The sequence below is a fragment of the Phascolarctos cinereus genome, unplaced genomic scaffold, assembly GCF_003287225.1.
Source record: "Phascolarctos cinereus isolate Bilbo 61053 unplaced genomic scaffold, phaCin_HiC Scaffold_2;HRSCAF=192, whole genome shotgun sequence".
In the NCBI taxonomy this organism is placed as follows: domain Eukaryota; kingdom Metazoa; phylum Chordata; class Mammalia; order Diprotodontia; family Phascolarctidae; genus Phascolarctos; species Phascolarctos cinereus.
The window spans coordinates 350,544,529-350,558,270 of NW_027555625.1; the positions used below are offsets into that span (position 1 = coordinate 350,544,529).

Below are 13,742 nucleotides of genomic sequence, written 5' to 3' on the forward strand. Positions count from 1 at the left end.
CTGGATAAGCTCTTTTCCCTTTTCCCTTTCTGCACAATTATCAAGTTGCTAACATTTTTAAGCTACAAAGGGACAAATGTGCCCATGGAAGAACTTTCCCTCTTTGCTTTGGAGACGGGCAGGGATGGAGGTGGGAGGAGAGTGTGTTGGAGGAAACAACCCTGTCTAACTCAAGGAGGGAAAGAAAAATAAAATCCTCTCTAAAGAGGTCTATTCCTGCTATGAGCTAACCATCATTTAGAAAAGGGCTTTCCCCTGGCTCAGAATAGAACTTCCCAGAATCTCAGGGGTAGAAGGAACAAAAAATCCACCTGAGTAGTAATTCCTTCTTCAGCATACCTGGGAAGTAGCCATCCAGCTACTGTTAGAAAACCTGCAGTGATGTGCTGTTCACTATCTATGGAGATAGCCCATTTCATTTTTGGAACACTCTTAATTATTCCAAAGATTTTCCTAACATCAAGACTAAATCTCAATCACTCTTTCTCTCTCTCTCTCTCCCTTTTTCTGGCTCCCCTCCACCTCCATTCTACTTCAGCCCTCTGGGGTCAAGCAAAATCTTGTTTCTCTCTCTCTCTCTCTCTCTCTCTCTCTCTCTCTCTCTCTCTCTCCTCTTCTCTTCTCTCTCTCTCTCTCTCTCTCTCTCTCTCTCTCTCTCTCTTTTAATTTTTAGGCAATTGGGGCTAAGTGATTTGCCCAGGGTCACACAGCTAGTAAGTGTCAAGTGTTTGGTCTGAGGCCGGATTTGAACTCGGGTCCTCCTGACTTCAAGGCCGGGCTCTATCCACTGCATCACCTAGCTGCCCCAAAATCTTGTTTCTCTTATATATGACAGCCTTTTGAATACCCTAAGGCACAGATTAACTATTCCCTCCACTAGTGTCTTCTCCAGAGAGATAGCCAGAAAGTAAGTAGACAAGAAGACAATAAGGAAGACCTAGGTTCAAATCTTGCCTCTGCTCCTAGCTGTGTGACTATAAAGAAATCATCTAGCCTTTCTAAACTTCAGTTTTCTCCTCTATAAAATGGAAATTATAGACCCTTGTAGTGTTCCAATGTATGTAAATACATTGTATGTAAAAAACGTTGCAAACTTTAAAGTGCTATATAAATGCCAGCTATTATCATCTTCCTAGTATCCTTCAGAATGAAGGTCAATCTTTTATGTGAAGTCTTTCCTGACCTTCCCTAGCTGCTAGTGCTCTCCCCACTTTATGTTGCATATACTTATATTTGTACATGTCACCTTCTCGAATGGAAGCTCCTTGAGGGCAAGGACAATTTTGTTTTTGCAGAGCCTAGCCTTTACAGGTACTAAGTAAATGCTTGATGATTAACTGAGTGATAATAGTCTAGCTATTCCAGTCTCTTTATCATTCTGGTTGCCCTACAATTTGTCAACCTCCTGTACTTCATCCCTCATGTGAGGAATTAACAACTACTTTAGTTGGGGTTTGACCAGGATGAAGTACAAAGGGATCTAAGTAAGATTGTGCTAGCCTTTTGAACAAGCATGTCACACTGTCATAAGTGACCTCAGGATCAGAGTCAAATGATTGGGTTGGTATGGCAGGAGCCTTCAATAGAACTTCATCCCACAACTCATCTCCAACCAAATGCACTTGGACCCAGTGTATACTTGAGTATATGTATTTACATGTGTGCATGCACAAGTGTGGGGGACATGGATTACAAGAAGGTGCTTGATTCACACACTATTATTGTGAAGCATCTAGTGACAACCCCACTTCCTGAAACCATCATCTGCTGACATCAGACCATCGGTTGTAGCCTCAGACAAACCCTCCCATATCACCCCTGAAAACCTCCCCAAGGAAGGAGAGCATGGGTTGGGCTTTCCTGTGCCATCAAGCAGTCACTGAAGACAAGGGCCCAGTAAGGCTGTGCTTTTTTAGACCAAGACCATCTTCATTCTCCCAGAAGACTGCGTTCCCAGTGTGTGACTTCTGAGAGCTCGGACTCTGGTCATAGAGAATAGACTTTGGCTCCAGCCTTTAAGTCACATATGCTCCTCACCCCCAGGATATCAGTGAGTGGTTTTGCAAGGAAGTCTTCTGAGCTGAGGGAAGGCAAGGAGGACAAAAGACCCCTCCTCATCCTACTGAGATGGCTGAGACTGTCAGCAGGCCCTACCAGGCCTGGCTCCTGAACTGTCTGCAGAAATGGAGCAGGCTGCAATGAGTTATTCATTCTCTTACTCTCCTAGGACAATTGTAAGACAAGGGCTACAGCAACCGTTGTCTCCTCCAATTTGCATGCTGTCCAGCCTGGGTTCGTTTGTCAGTAACCAACCCTGTGCCCAAATAGGCTCCTTAAGCTTTAAGATTAAGGGGCCTCAACTTTTTTTTTTCCTTTTGGAGTCATGATTTAACACAGATCAAGCAATTATCTTCTAAACCATCTGGATCAGCTGCTGTGGCAGAGAGACAGACATAATTCTATGATTTGTCAAATAAATGCCTACCTCACAGGCTTGTTGTGACAGAAAGAAAGCAAGGATCAAAACAAAGGAATAGAGAGATACAGCTGTATTTTCGAACCAAAGGACTGAGAGACTGTGGTATAATGGACAGAGTGCTAATTTCAGAAAGGGAGAGCCTGGGTTCAAACCCCTCCTTTGATTCTTAACTACTTGGTGACCTTTGGCAAGTTGCCTAATTTCTCCAGGCCTCAGTTTCCTCATCTGTAAAATTAAGGGATTGGATCAGATAGCCTCTGAGTCACCTTTTAGCTCTAGATCCATGCCTAAAGTGCTAACGAGCCATGCTTTCATTTTTAATAGTAATGGTCCTGATAAATATGGAGACAATGAAGGAAAGATGTGATCAGACAGCTTTCTTTTTTTTTTTCTTTTGGAGACAATCAGGGTTAAGTGACTTGCCTAGGGTCTCATAGCTAGTAAGTGTCTGAAGTCATACTTTAACTCAGGAAGACAAATTTTCCATACTCCAGGGCCAGCATTCTATCCACTTCTCTACTTAGCTGCCCCTGAGCAGACAGCTTTCTAACCAGGGCTTTGTCCCTGCTGCCTTTGTCGGTAAGCATTAGAAATGCCCTGTACAGCCAAGTTCTTCTAGGGTCCATCTTGAAAGTTCCAAAGATATTAATGGAAACCAATATTTGTCCCTTCTTTAGAGGCAGCTGGCGGCATAATAGAGAGAGCACCTGTTCAGGAGTCAGTCTGAGGCTACATTTGAACTCAGGTCTTTCTGACTTCAGGTCTGGCACTTTATCCACTGTACCATGTAGCTGTCCTGCCTACCTCACTAGGTTGCTGTTGAAATCAAATGAGATATTTGTAAAAAAGTGCTTAGGACATAGTGGTGTTATATTAATGCTTATTTCCCCCCCTGCTTTCCTAGAGTTGTTGGAGCTGTACTGTTTATTGGTGTTGCTATTCTCCCAATTCTTCGTGGAGTCTGATCTTTTTGTTTTCACTTGCCATTTCCTTAAGGGTATATCTGTACCCATGCACAGTCTAAATGAATCATGACTTTCTCACTTCTTTGTGAGCTGTTTGTCAGAGAAATCATTAGGGTCTAGAAAGATTCTATCTGTGCATCATCACCATGCATGGGGAGGACCATCAAAGGCAACAGAGGTACTCTCTGTTGTTTGGAAGCAATAAACAGGGTGAGGAATCCATAGAGGAATAATAAACAGTGTCTCCAGCTAGACCACCAGCTGCTTCTGCAGACCAACAAGACAGTTACTGCTTTATGGGAAGGGCTGATCTTTAGGGATCTGGAGACCATCTCTGTCCCCTTCTGACCCTGTCTGCCTTTCTCCCCAGGCTGACCAGACAGACCCCTGCCTGAGGCCAACAGTTTATACAAGGGAAGGGCTGACCACAGGAGCTCAGCTGAGTATCTCTGTGGATGTTCTCAGTTTGAAAAACACATGCCTGGGAGCGTGTGGAACCATGGAAGGAGTGCTTGACTTAAGAGTCATTAGATGCCACTCACTAGCTGAGTGATCTTGGGCAAGCCTCTTCCCTTCTGCACCTTAGTTTCCTGATCTGCAAAATAAGTACAGGACCACTCTAAAGATTTTCTCTATGATGACAACTTTTTTTTGGGGGGGGAGGTAAAGAAAATATCCCAAAAAAAGAATTTGCCATCATTAGTGTAAAATAAGGATCTGCCACTTCCAGCTTCCGGAAAATGGGATCTGAGAGGTTGGGGGTTATGATGTTTCAGCTCCAGGAAGTGAGTAACCCATCTTCCTTCTCCTGCAGATAAACCCAGGCAGTAAGGCAGCCTTGGCCAACCTATGCCCAGGAGACGTGATCCAGGCCATTAATGGGGAGAATGCAGATAGCATGACTCACCTGGAAGCCCAGAACAAGATCAAAGCATGTCTGGACCAGTTGACACTCTCTGTGAACAGGTAGGGAAGGGCTTTTGGAACTTGGGGGAACCAAATATAGTAGAATCAGGATCAGGGTGGGCCTTGACAAGGGGGTGAAGTTAGCAAAGTTTGTTTTCCACCCTACATGTACCCTCAGGTCTGCAATTGGGAAGAAGAGCTGATGAATTCAATCACACTGAAGTGCTGGGGACTTAGCACTGGTGTTACCCAGAACTTCAGCTATTGTCAGGCAATCAGAACTTGTCCCTGGAGTGTTAAATTTAGAGGATACTCAGTGTTCTGAGTCTTTTTATTTTTTTAATGATGCAGATTGAAGTGTGTCATGGGTACATTTTTTTTTCCTGGAGAGGTTGTTAAACATTTTTTTAAATTTATTTTTTCCCCGATTACATGTAAAGAGTTTTCAACATTCATTTTTTATAAGATTTTGAGTTCCAAAATTTTCTCTCTCCCTTCCACCCCCTTCCCCAAGACAGCAAAGCAATCAAATATAGGTTATACATGTGCAATCATGTAAACATACTTCCATGTTAATGAAGTTGTGAAAGAAGAAACAGAACAAAAGGGAAAACACACACACACACACACACACACACACAAGTGAAAATAACATTCTTCAATCTGCATTCAGACTCCATAGTTCTTTCTCTGGATGTGGGTAGCATATTCCATCATGAGCCTTTTGGAATTGTCTTGGATCATTGGATTGCTGAGAAGAGGTAAGTCAATCATAGTTGATCATCGCACAATCTTGCTGTTACTATGTTCTCCTGGTTCTGTTCACTTCATTTTGCATCTGTTCATACAAGTCTTTCCAGGTTTTTCTGAAATCTACCTGCTCATCATTTCTTATAGCACAATAGTATTCCATTACATTCATGTACCACAACTTGTTTAGCCATTCCTCAATTGATGGGCATTCCCTCAGTTTCCAATTCTTTGCCAACACAAAAAAAGCTGCTATAAATATTTTTGTACATATTTGAACGTATTTTGTACACATTCACTTTTTTATGATTTTTGTGATACAGACATAGTAATGGCATTGCTGAATCAAAGGGTATACACAGTTTGGTTGTCCTTTGGGCATAGTTCCAAATTGCTCTACAGAATGGTTGGATCAGTTCACAACTCTACCAACAATGCACTAGTGTCCAAATTTTCCCGTTTATCATTTATCATTTTCCTTTCCTGTCACATTAGCCAATCTGATAGGTGTGGTGTGGTACATCAGAGTTGTTTCAATTTGCATTGCTCTAATCAACAGTGATTTGGAACATTTTTTCATATGACTATAGATAGCTTTAATGTCTACATCTGAAAACTGCCTGTTCATATCATTTGACCATTTATCAATTGGGTAATGACTTTTATTCTTATAAATTTGACTCAATTCTCTATATATTTGAGAAATCAGGTCTTCATTAGAAACACTTGCTTTAAAAATTGTTTCCTTTTTGTTTTCCTTCTAATCTTAGTTGCATTTGCTTTGTTTGTGCATTTTTAATTTAATGTAATCAAAATTATCCATTTTGCATTTTATAATGTCCTCTATCTATTGTTTGGCCATAAATTCTTCCCTTCTCCATAGATCTGACAGGTAAACTATTCCTTTCTCTCCTAATTTGCTAATGATATGCTGGACATCTTTTAGCAAAGTATCAACAGAGTTTGTCGAGTTAGTGAGAAGAATTAGTGAAAATAAGAAGCCATGTTTAAAGTCTTATATCAACTAATGCAAAGTAATTAGAGGCAGGAAAACAACATACACAGTGACTACAACAATGCAAATGGAAAGGGCAATAATAACAAAATATTAGAAACTGCATAATGTAAAATTGTGATGACCAAACTTGGTCTCAAAGAAGGGATGTGAAGAGACACTTCCCTTTCCCCTTTTGCAGAAATAGGGAGTCCTCAGGTACAGAGTGTTGTATTTAACATCATGCTTTTTCATTGATTTTGCCAATTTTCCTCTTCTCTGTTGTAAGGATTGGTTCTGTGGGAGGGGGTTGGAAGGAATACAGGGGAAATGCAGATGATGTAAAAAACAAGATATCAGTCAAAATCTGTGTAAATAAAATAAATACATAAATAGGAAGTTTCCATATTCTACCTCTCTCTACCCTGGCAGCCACTTTCTCCCTGCAATCTGGTGTCTACACCTTCCATGAGTTCCTCTTCTTTGGACTTTTTACAACCCGTGGCAGCTTCCCCAGCCAAAGCCTTGCAGTGTTCAGACTTAGAGAGCTTAAGGGCATATGCTGGGGCATGGTTTGTGCCATGCCGAGTCCAAACATTGCTAGTTGCTGTCCTGGTGTCACCTCTCCTCGAAGAGGCAGCTAAGGCTCAAAGGGTCAACTTTCAGGTATCAGTGGGAAGGACTTGGAGTGGCAGGGACCTTTCAAGTATTCCTATCCTCCCTGCTTCCATGTAAGAACCCAAGTGAATGGCCCCTGGTTCTTGAGGAGCACGAAGCTAATAAGTCCAATGTGCAGAAGGATGACAGTCTGACTGCAGAGGTCCATGGTCTATCAGCTGGAAGCAGTAAATTAGGGTGAGGAAGCCATGGAGGCCTAGTCCCTTCAGGAGTATATGAGTCATGGGGAAGTTTTCTGTGGGAACTGAGAGTAGCAGGTTGTAAGCAGTGGCTATAACAAGGTCCTTGAATAATGAATCTGACCATAGACTACCCATCCCTTTCAGTGAAACCAGAGCTGGCTGGCAGAGAGGTTCACTCCACAAAACCACTCCAGAGGCAGACAGCTGTGACTGGGGTATTGTGCCCTCATGCACCCAAGAAAAAAGCCCTCTATGAGCTCAATCTTTGGCTGTGGCCCAGAGACCCCAGGGTTTCTGGCTCAGCTCAGGGGCTAAAGGGGGGGTAATTATGGGAGCGAGGCACAGAGAGAAAAGGAAGGGGGGAATAAAAGAGGGGGTGAAGTCTAGGGGGGGAAGTTCCTGCTGGGTTACCATTATTTGATTAGAACCACATTGCTGTTCCTTCCCTGGGGCTGTGGCAGAGAGCTGGGATGGGGTAGGAGAGAAGAGGAGAGTTACTAGGGAGTACACAAAACTGAACAAGGCTTGAACCAAAGCAAATTAGAGCCTGGAGCTGTTCCTATACTGAGTACCAACCCAGACCCAAAGAAAAATATTATTACTGTAATAGTAACCAAACCAAAAACCCCACTGAGCCAGCTGAACAGCACCGAATCTCACCATTTCCTCCAACTACTGGGTAGGAACAAACACAACCCAGAATTCCTTTTGGCCAAGTTTGTGTTTCACTTACTTTGAGTCCTTGGTCTGAACCAGATATAAAGTGGTCTGCACCACCAGCTGCCAGTATCCAACCTGGGATTGGTGGAGGGAGGGGAGGAGGAATTACTCTCAGAGTCTAGATCCCTTTGGAGTATGAGGGGAAGGGGACAGGGAAGGCATTAACCAGAATTTGAGATGTTTGGATTTCAAATCCTGCCATTGCCACTAACTCACAAGATGAATATGGACAAGTCATTCCCCTCTCTGGGCCTTAGGACAGCACAGTACAGTGAAAAGAGGGACTGACTTGGGAGTCCACTGGACACCTAGTAACTGTGTGACCTTGGGCCTTAGTTTCTTCACCTGAAAAATGAAGAGATTAGAATTAAATGGGACTAGAGATCCCTTACATCTCCAAATCTATGATCCTACAAATCTGTCACATTGCATGCCTTACAGGAATATTATAAGGACCCAGTGAAAGGCCTATAAGTATGTAAGTATATGGAGACACTTGAGAAGAGTCATGCAATTGGTATATGGTAGAGGTCCAATTCTTTTTCATTCAAGAAACATTTATGAAGGGCCTACAATCTTTCCAGCTCCAAAGCCAGCATTGTATTCATTTCCCCATAATACCCCTCTTGCTCCATGGGACAGATACTCAATATGAGCATCAGGAATATGTCCAGGGACAAGGAGTGGGACAGATAGGGGTATGGGTACCTCACCCCTACCACCATCATGCTTCTTTCCTCTTTAAATACCAAGGTTCCATCTAGAGATCATAAACTTTCGGTCTGGCCATCTGGCCTGCCATGGTCCCCCAAACCTGGGAAGGACTAGCAAAAGAAAGTGCCGTCCTAAAAGCAGGCCATGTGGGGAGAGCAGTGAAGGAAGAAGATAATGATCAGGAGAAGATACAATCAGGCTGTCCACACTGAGCTCCCCAGACATTGACACAGTCCCTGTTTGTAGACCAGGGTCTATTTGTTGGGTGATCTTTTTTTTGGAGGCTGGGAACAGAGTCTTCCGTAACAATGTTGACTGCTATTAAGGGATGCTCTGTAATCATTTGGGGGACACTGAGGACCTTTCTCTCATAACCACAAACAGTATTGAACATCACAGGTTTAGTCTGCCTGCCCAAATAGACAGGCCATGGTGAATGAGTTTCTTGGCTATTCATCTGTTAGCATAAGCCTGTTATAGCAGCAGGAGAAGGATTGTAGAAGGCAGGCTAAGTTCCTCAGGCAGCAATAGGTAGCAGCCATAACTGGTGGCATCTGATTAAACCATATATAGCTAGCTTGTCTAGGCCAGGCTAGTGGGAATTGACTGCTTTTCATGAACTGACATTTTCAGTAAAGCAGCAAAGTTTTTCAAGCACTTCTCACCAACAAACCCCAATACCCTATACCCAGCTTCCTGATCTCCTACGGAAAAGATTAACAGAGATACAGCCTCAGCCTGGAGGAGCTCCCAGTCTAGCTGGGGACACAAAATGTAACCACAGGCAACACAGTCTGAACAAGGCAATTTATTATTTGATGACACAATCTCTGTATTATTCAGAAGTTCAGAGAAGAGAGAGATTATCGTTGGCTAGAGTAATGAGAGAAGACCTCATATCAGAGGTAGAAATTATAGGGTGGGCCTTGAAGGATGGATAAAAGCTGGAGACTCAGTGGGAGGGAAGAGGAACATTCTAGGTGGTAGGAGCAATATGGGCAAATGAATGCTAGTGGGGGAGGCAGTGAGCTGGAGCACTGGCCCTGAAGTCAGGAGGATCTGAGTTCAAATCCAGCCTCAGACCAAACTTACTAGCTGCGTGACCCTGGGCAAGTCACTTAACCCCAATTGCAAAAAAACCAAAAAACAAAAAACAAAAACCCAAAAGAATGCTAGTGGGAATGAGCCCAGAGTATGTATAGAGAAGAGAGAGGTCAAGCCTGGCCAGAGCAGAGTGTGGGAAGGGGAGGAGGGAACAATGAACTATTAAAGCAGGTTGAAACTAGATTATGGAAGTTGATGAATGGCAGCTCATGGTGTCTGGACTTTAGTCTTTATGCTCTATGGAACCGTCTTGAGCTGAAGGGAACTGTGCTTAAAGATGCATTTTAGGAAGATATTTCTGGAAATGGTGTGAAGGATGGCTTAGAGAGGAGAGAAACTGGAGTCAGGAAGACCAGTTAGGAGACTCTTAACAATAACCCAGGAGAAAGGAAGGACATGAAGACCTGAATTAGGCAAGGTATGGAGGGATGGGACAATATTGAAAGAAATAATGAGAAAGAGGGAGGGGTCAGATTGCTCACTGAAGTTCTGAGCTGGCTTGATGAGAAGGATAGTATTACCATTGACAGAGACAGAAGGAAGGCAGGAGACAAAGCCTGACTAGGGTGTGAGGTGCGGAAGTGAGAGTGAAGATTTGGTTTCAGGTGATCTTTTCCCAAGGCTTGGGGGGTTCATTAGGAAGGGCTAGAGCTTGGAGCTTAAATACACTTTTGGAAGTATTATTCTTTTAACAGAGAAGGCAAGCACTGAAAAGACACCAGTCTGTGGTACACAATTATTCCCAGGACCCTAAAAGCCAGGACCATCAGACTAGCACCTTTTATTTTTATTTATTATTAGTTAATTTTGTTTTAATTTTCATCTACCAATATAAGGATGCTTTAGTATAAATAGAAACAGAAGAAAGACAAGAAAAATTTAACAAAATAATAAAAAGTGATCATAAATATAACTATATGCTTTTCTTCATTTACTAGTTATTTTTTCTTTTTTAAATTTTACTTTTTATTTTGAACTTGATGAACTCTAAATAAGATTAATAGTTCCCTATACAAAGTAGAGCAGAAAAAGTGAATTACACAGCAGCCAGGAATTTGTACCATGCTTGCTTCTCCCTCCAAGTATATGACAAATTCAGCATGTCATTTTGAAAGCTGTCCTACTTGTCTGTGTTTCCTACTGACCATTTTTCTGTTCTCTTCTGAGTATTTTTTAAATACTTCAATGACCAGGTACCATTTATTAAAGGAAACACTCTGTGTATAGTGACTTAAACAAGGAAGTAACAAAGTGTCCATTGTAGTCTATAGAGCCGTTCTTCCCCTGTTAATGTTTTCATTACACAGCTGTGTTCTGTTTATATTGTTCTTACGATTCTGCTTTCTTCTCTCTTCTTTGCTTCAGGTGAGTTTTCTCATTTTCCTTTGAATTATTCATATGGGTAATTTCTTTAACTCATTGCTACATTTTGTTTTGACACAGCGGACACTTCCCAACCCAAATAACCTCATCCTACCAAGATCATTTCCTGACAACAATTAAACAAAATTGCCTAATGGCAAGATTGAGACTGATAGTACACGTCACTTTTCCATTTTTGCAACTTACTGATTGTTAACAGGAAGGATGTGTGTTTTAACCTTGATAGTGGTGGTATCAACATTGTCTACTATACTTGACCCATACTTTGTTGCCTTTTGGTGTCGACTTTATTTCCACACTAGTAGTCAGCGTGCATATTGGGTGTAGGAGTGGGTGTGTTTTAATCCTGTTTTCTTCATTCTGCATTACATCAAATATCTTTACATATTTCTCTTAATTCTTCATATCCAATTTTTTTTGTGGCACAGTAATATTCCATTATATTTACATAACATAATTCATTAGCCTTTCTTCCCCTGGTTATTGGTTACTATTTGTGTTAGTTTTTTGTTTTGTTTTGCTATTACAAATAGTGATGCTAGGAATGTTTTCTGTACCGGTAGGTCATACATGTGTGAGTGTGTGTGTAAACATACACACATACATATATGTGTAGGGGTAAATGAAATTCTATATAGGTTAGAAACTATGTTTTTACTAGTAGTGAACTCCCAAGCACCTTCTCTGCAAATTAGACTCTTAGAGAGTTGCATAGAGCCCTGAGATGCTAAGAGATGTGCCCAGGTCATACAGTTAGAAGTGGTACTTGAACCCGGAACAATCTCCCAGCTTTCAAGGCTAGTTCTCCATCCACTAAGCCATACTTCCTCTTATATAATTCTATATAGGTTTTCAAAGAAGTGGGAACAAATTACATCTCCACCAGCAATATTCAGGCATCAGTTTTTCCAAAGTCATATTGGCATTGAATTTTATTATTATTTTTCTTTATTTCTTGACCTTCTGTTCAGTTCAAATCAATAAGCACTAAGGATCTGCCATGTCCAGATGCTATGTGTGAGGATTAGGAATCAAAATGGAACAGCCCCTGAGCCTAAAAAACTCAGCTGAGAGGATTCAACATATACACAGATAAATAAAAAATCATTTACAGAGAGAGAGAATAATAACAATGGTGGGGTGAGAGGAGGCTTCAGAAAGGAGGAAGTAGCACCTGGGCTGAACCATGAAGGAAGTTAAGGCTACTGAGAAGCAGGGATGAAGAAATCAATTCTAGGACTTTGAGGTAGGCTGTGCAAATGCCTGGAATGGAGGTGAGAAATGGCAGACTCCCTGATTTTGGGAAACAGCTAAAAGGCCACTGTGGCTGGAAGGGAGAGTGGTTGCTAGGGATATAACATGAGCTAAAACTGGAAAGGTAGATGGCCTCTTGTTTAGTCTACTATGTTATGGAAATGCTTGTTTTATTTCTTCAGTTCAGAATAAATAAATAAAATTGTAAAAAATAAAAGGTGGGTGGAAGGCAGATTGTGGAGAACCTTACTCAAATGGCAGAGGGAAGAAGTTAAATTCTGTATTATCATCAATAGGGAGACACTGAAGACTTTTGAGCAGGGTAGTGACATGTTCACACCTCAGACATGTTCCTTTGGAAGATAACTTTGGCAACTATGTGGAGGCTGAATTGGAGAGGACTCTGTCGAAAAGAGGGAGGGACCTGAGGAGCCCAGCAAAGGGCCCTGAGCTGGGGTGATGGCAACGTAGGCTGAGAAGAGGGGAAAGCTACAAGAGAAGTTACAGAGGTGGAATAAATCTGAATGAATAGAGGAGGTCAAAACAGTCAAGGCTAACTTCCTGGGTTGCTTCATCCTTGTGAAAAAACTTCTAGTGTTTCTCCATTACAAATAATGTTAGTTCTTGCTTTCAGATAAATGCTTTTTATCACATTAAGGAAAAATCTTTAACGCATATTATATTTTGTCAAATGCTTTTGCTGCATCTTTTGATATAATTCTATCCTTTTGGTTATTGATACGGTCACAGAATCACAGGGATAGAGGCCACCTCCAACCTCATGACCTAAGAAGCTACTGAGGCTATTCTGCACCTGAATAGGAAGGCTGTTTTCAAAATAACCTGGTCATCTAGTCTTTGTTAGAAGACTTCTAATAGAGAGGCGGGTCAGACAGAAACCTCATACACTCAGAAACAACCCATTCCACCTTTGACTTATTTTAATTGTTAGGAATTGTTTCCAGATGTCAAACCTAATTTGGCCACTAGCAATTTCTTTTACTCATTGCTCCTAAATTTGGCCTCTGTTGCCAAGATCTAATCCCTGTTCTGTATAATAGATTTTCAAATGATTGAAGAGAACTATCATGTCTCCCTTCATATGTATATATATATATATACACCAATATTGTACGTGTGTATGTGTATGTGTGTATGGGGAGAGAGGGAGAGAGAGAGAGAGAGAGAGAGAGAGAGAGAGAAACCAGTCTTTTTTCCAGCATACATCATCCAAGGACCCAAGTTCCTTCCACTGATCCTTGTATGGCATGATCTTGAGACTCTCTGTCATCCTGATTGCCTTCCTGAATGTTCTCCACCTTGTCAGTGTCCCAGTATTGAAAATTTTATTTAATTGTTTCAGTCATGTCCAACTCTTCATGACCCCGTTTTGGGGTTTTCTTGGCAAAGATACTGGAATGATTTGCCATTTCCTTCTCCAGCTCATTTTACAGGTGAGGAAACTAAGGCAAACAGGGTTAAGTGACTTGCCCAGGGTCACACAGTTAATAAGTGTCTGAGGCCAGATTTGAACTAAGGAAGATGAGTCTTCCTGATTCCAAGCCTAGTGCTCCATCCACTGCACCTCAGCATTGAAAACAATACTCCAAATG

General features: G+C 41.7%; 1 protein-coding gene across 2 annotated transcripts in view; it reads left to right on the forward strand.

Annotated features, from left to right (window-relative positions):
- The window catches only part of PDLIM4 (PDZ and LIM domain 4), a 103,648-nt gene that overhangs the window by 26,926 nt on the left and 62,980 nt on the right, over positions 1-13,742 (forward strand). For both annotated transcript variants that reach the window (XM_020991146.2, XM_020991145.2), the window contains exon 2: positions 4,259-4,410. In XM_020991146.2, the coding sequence (XP_020846805.1) occupies positions 4,259-4,410 (152 nt within the window). The remainder of the gene's footprint in view (positions 1-4,258; positions 4,411-13,742) is intronic.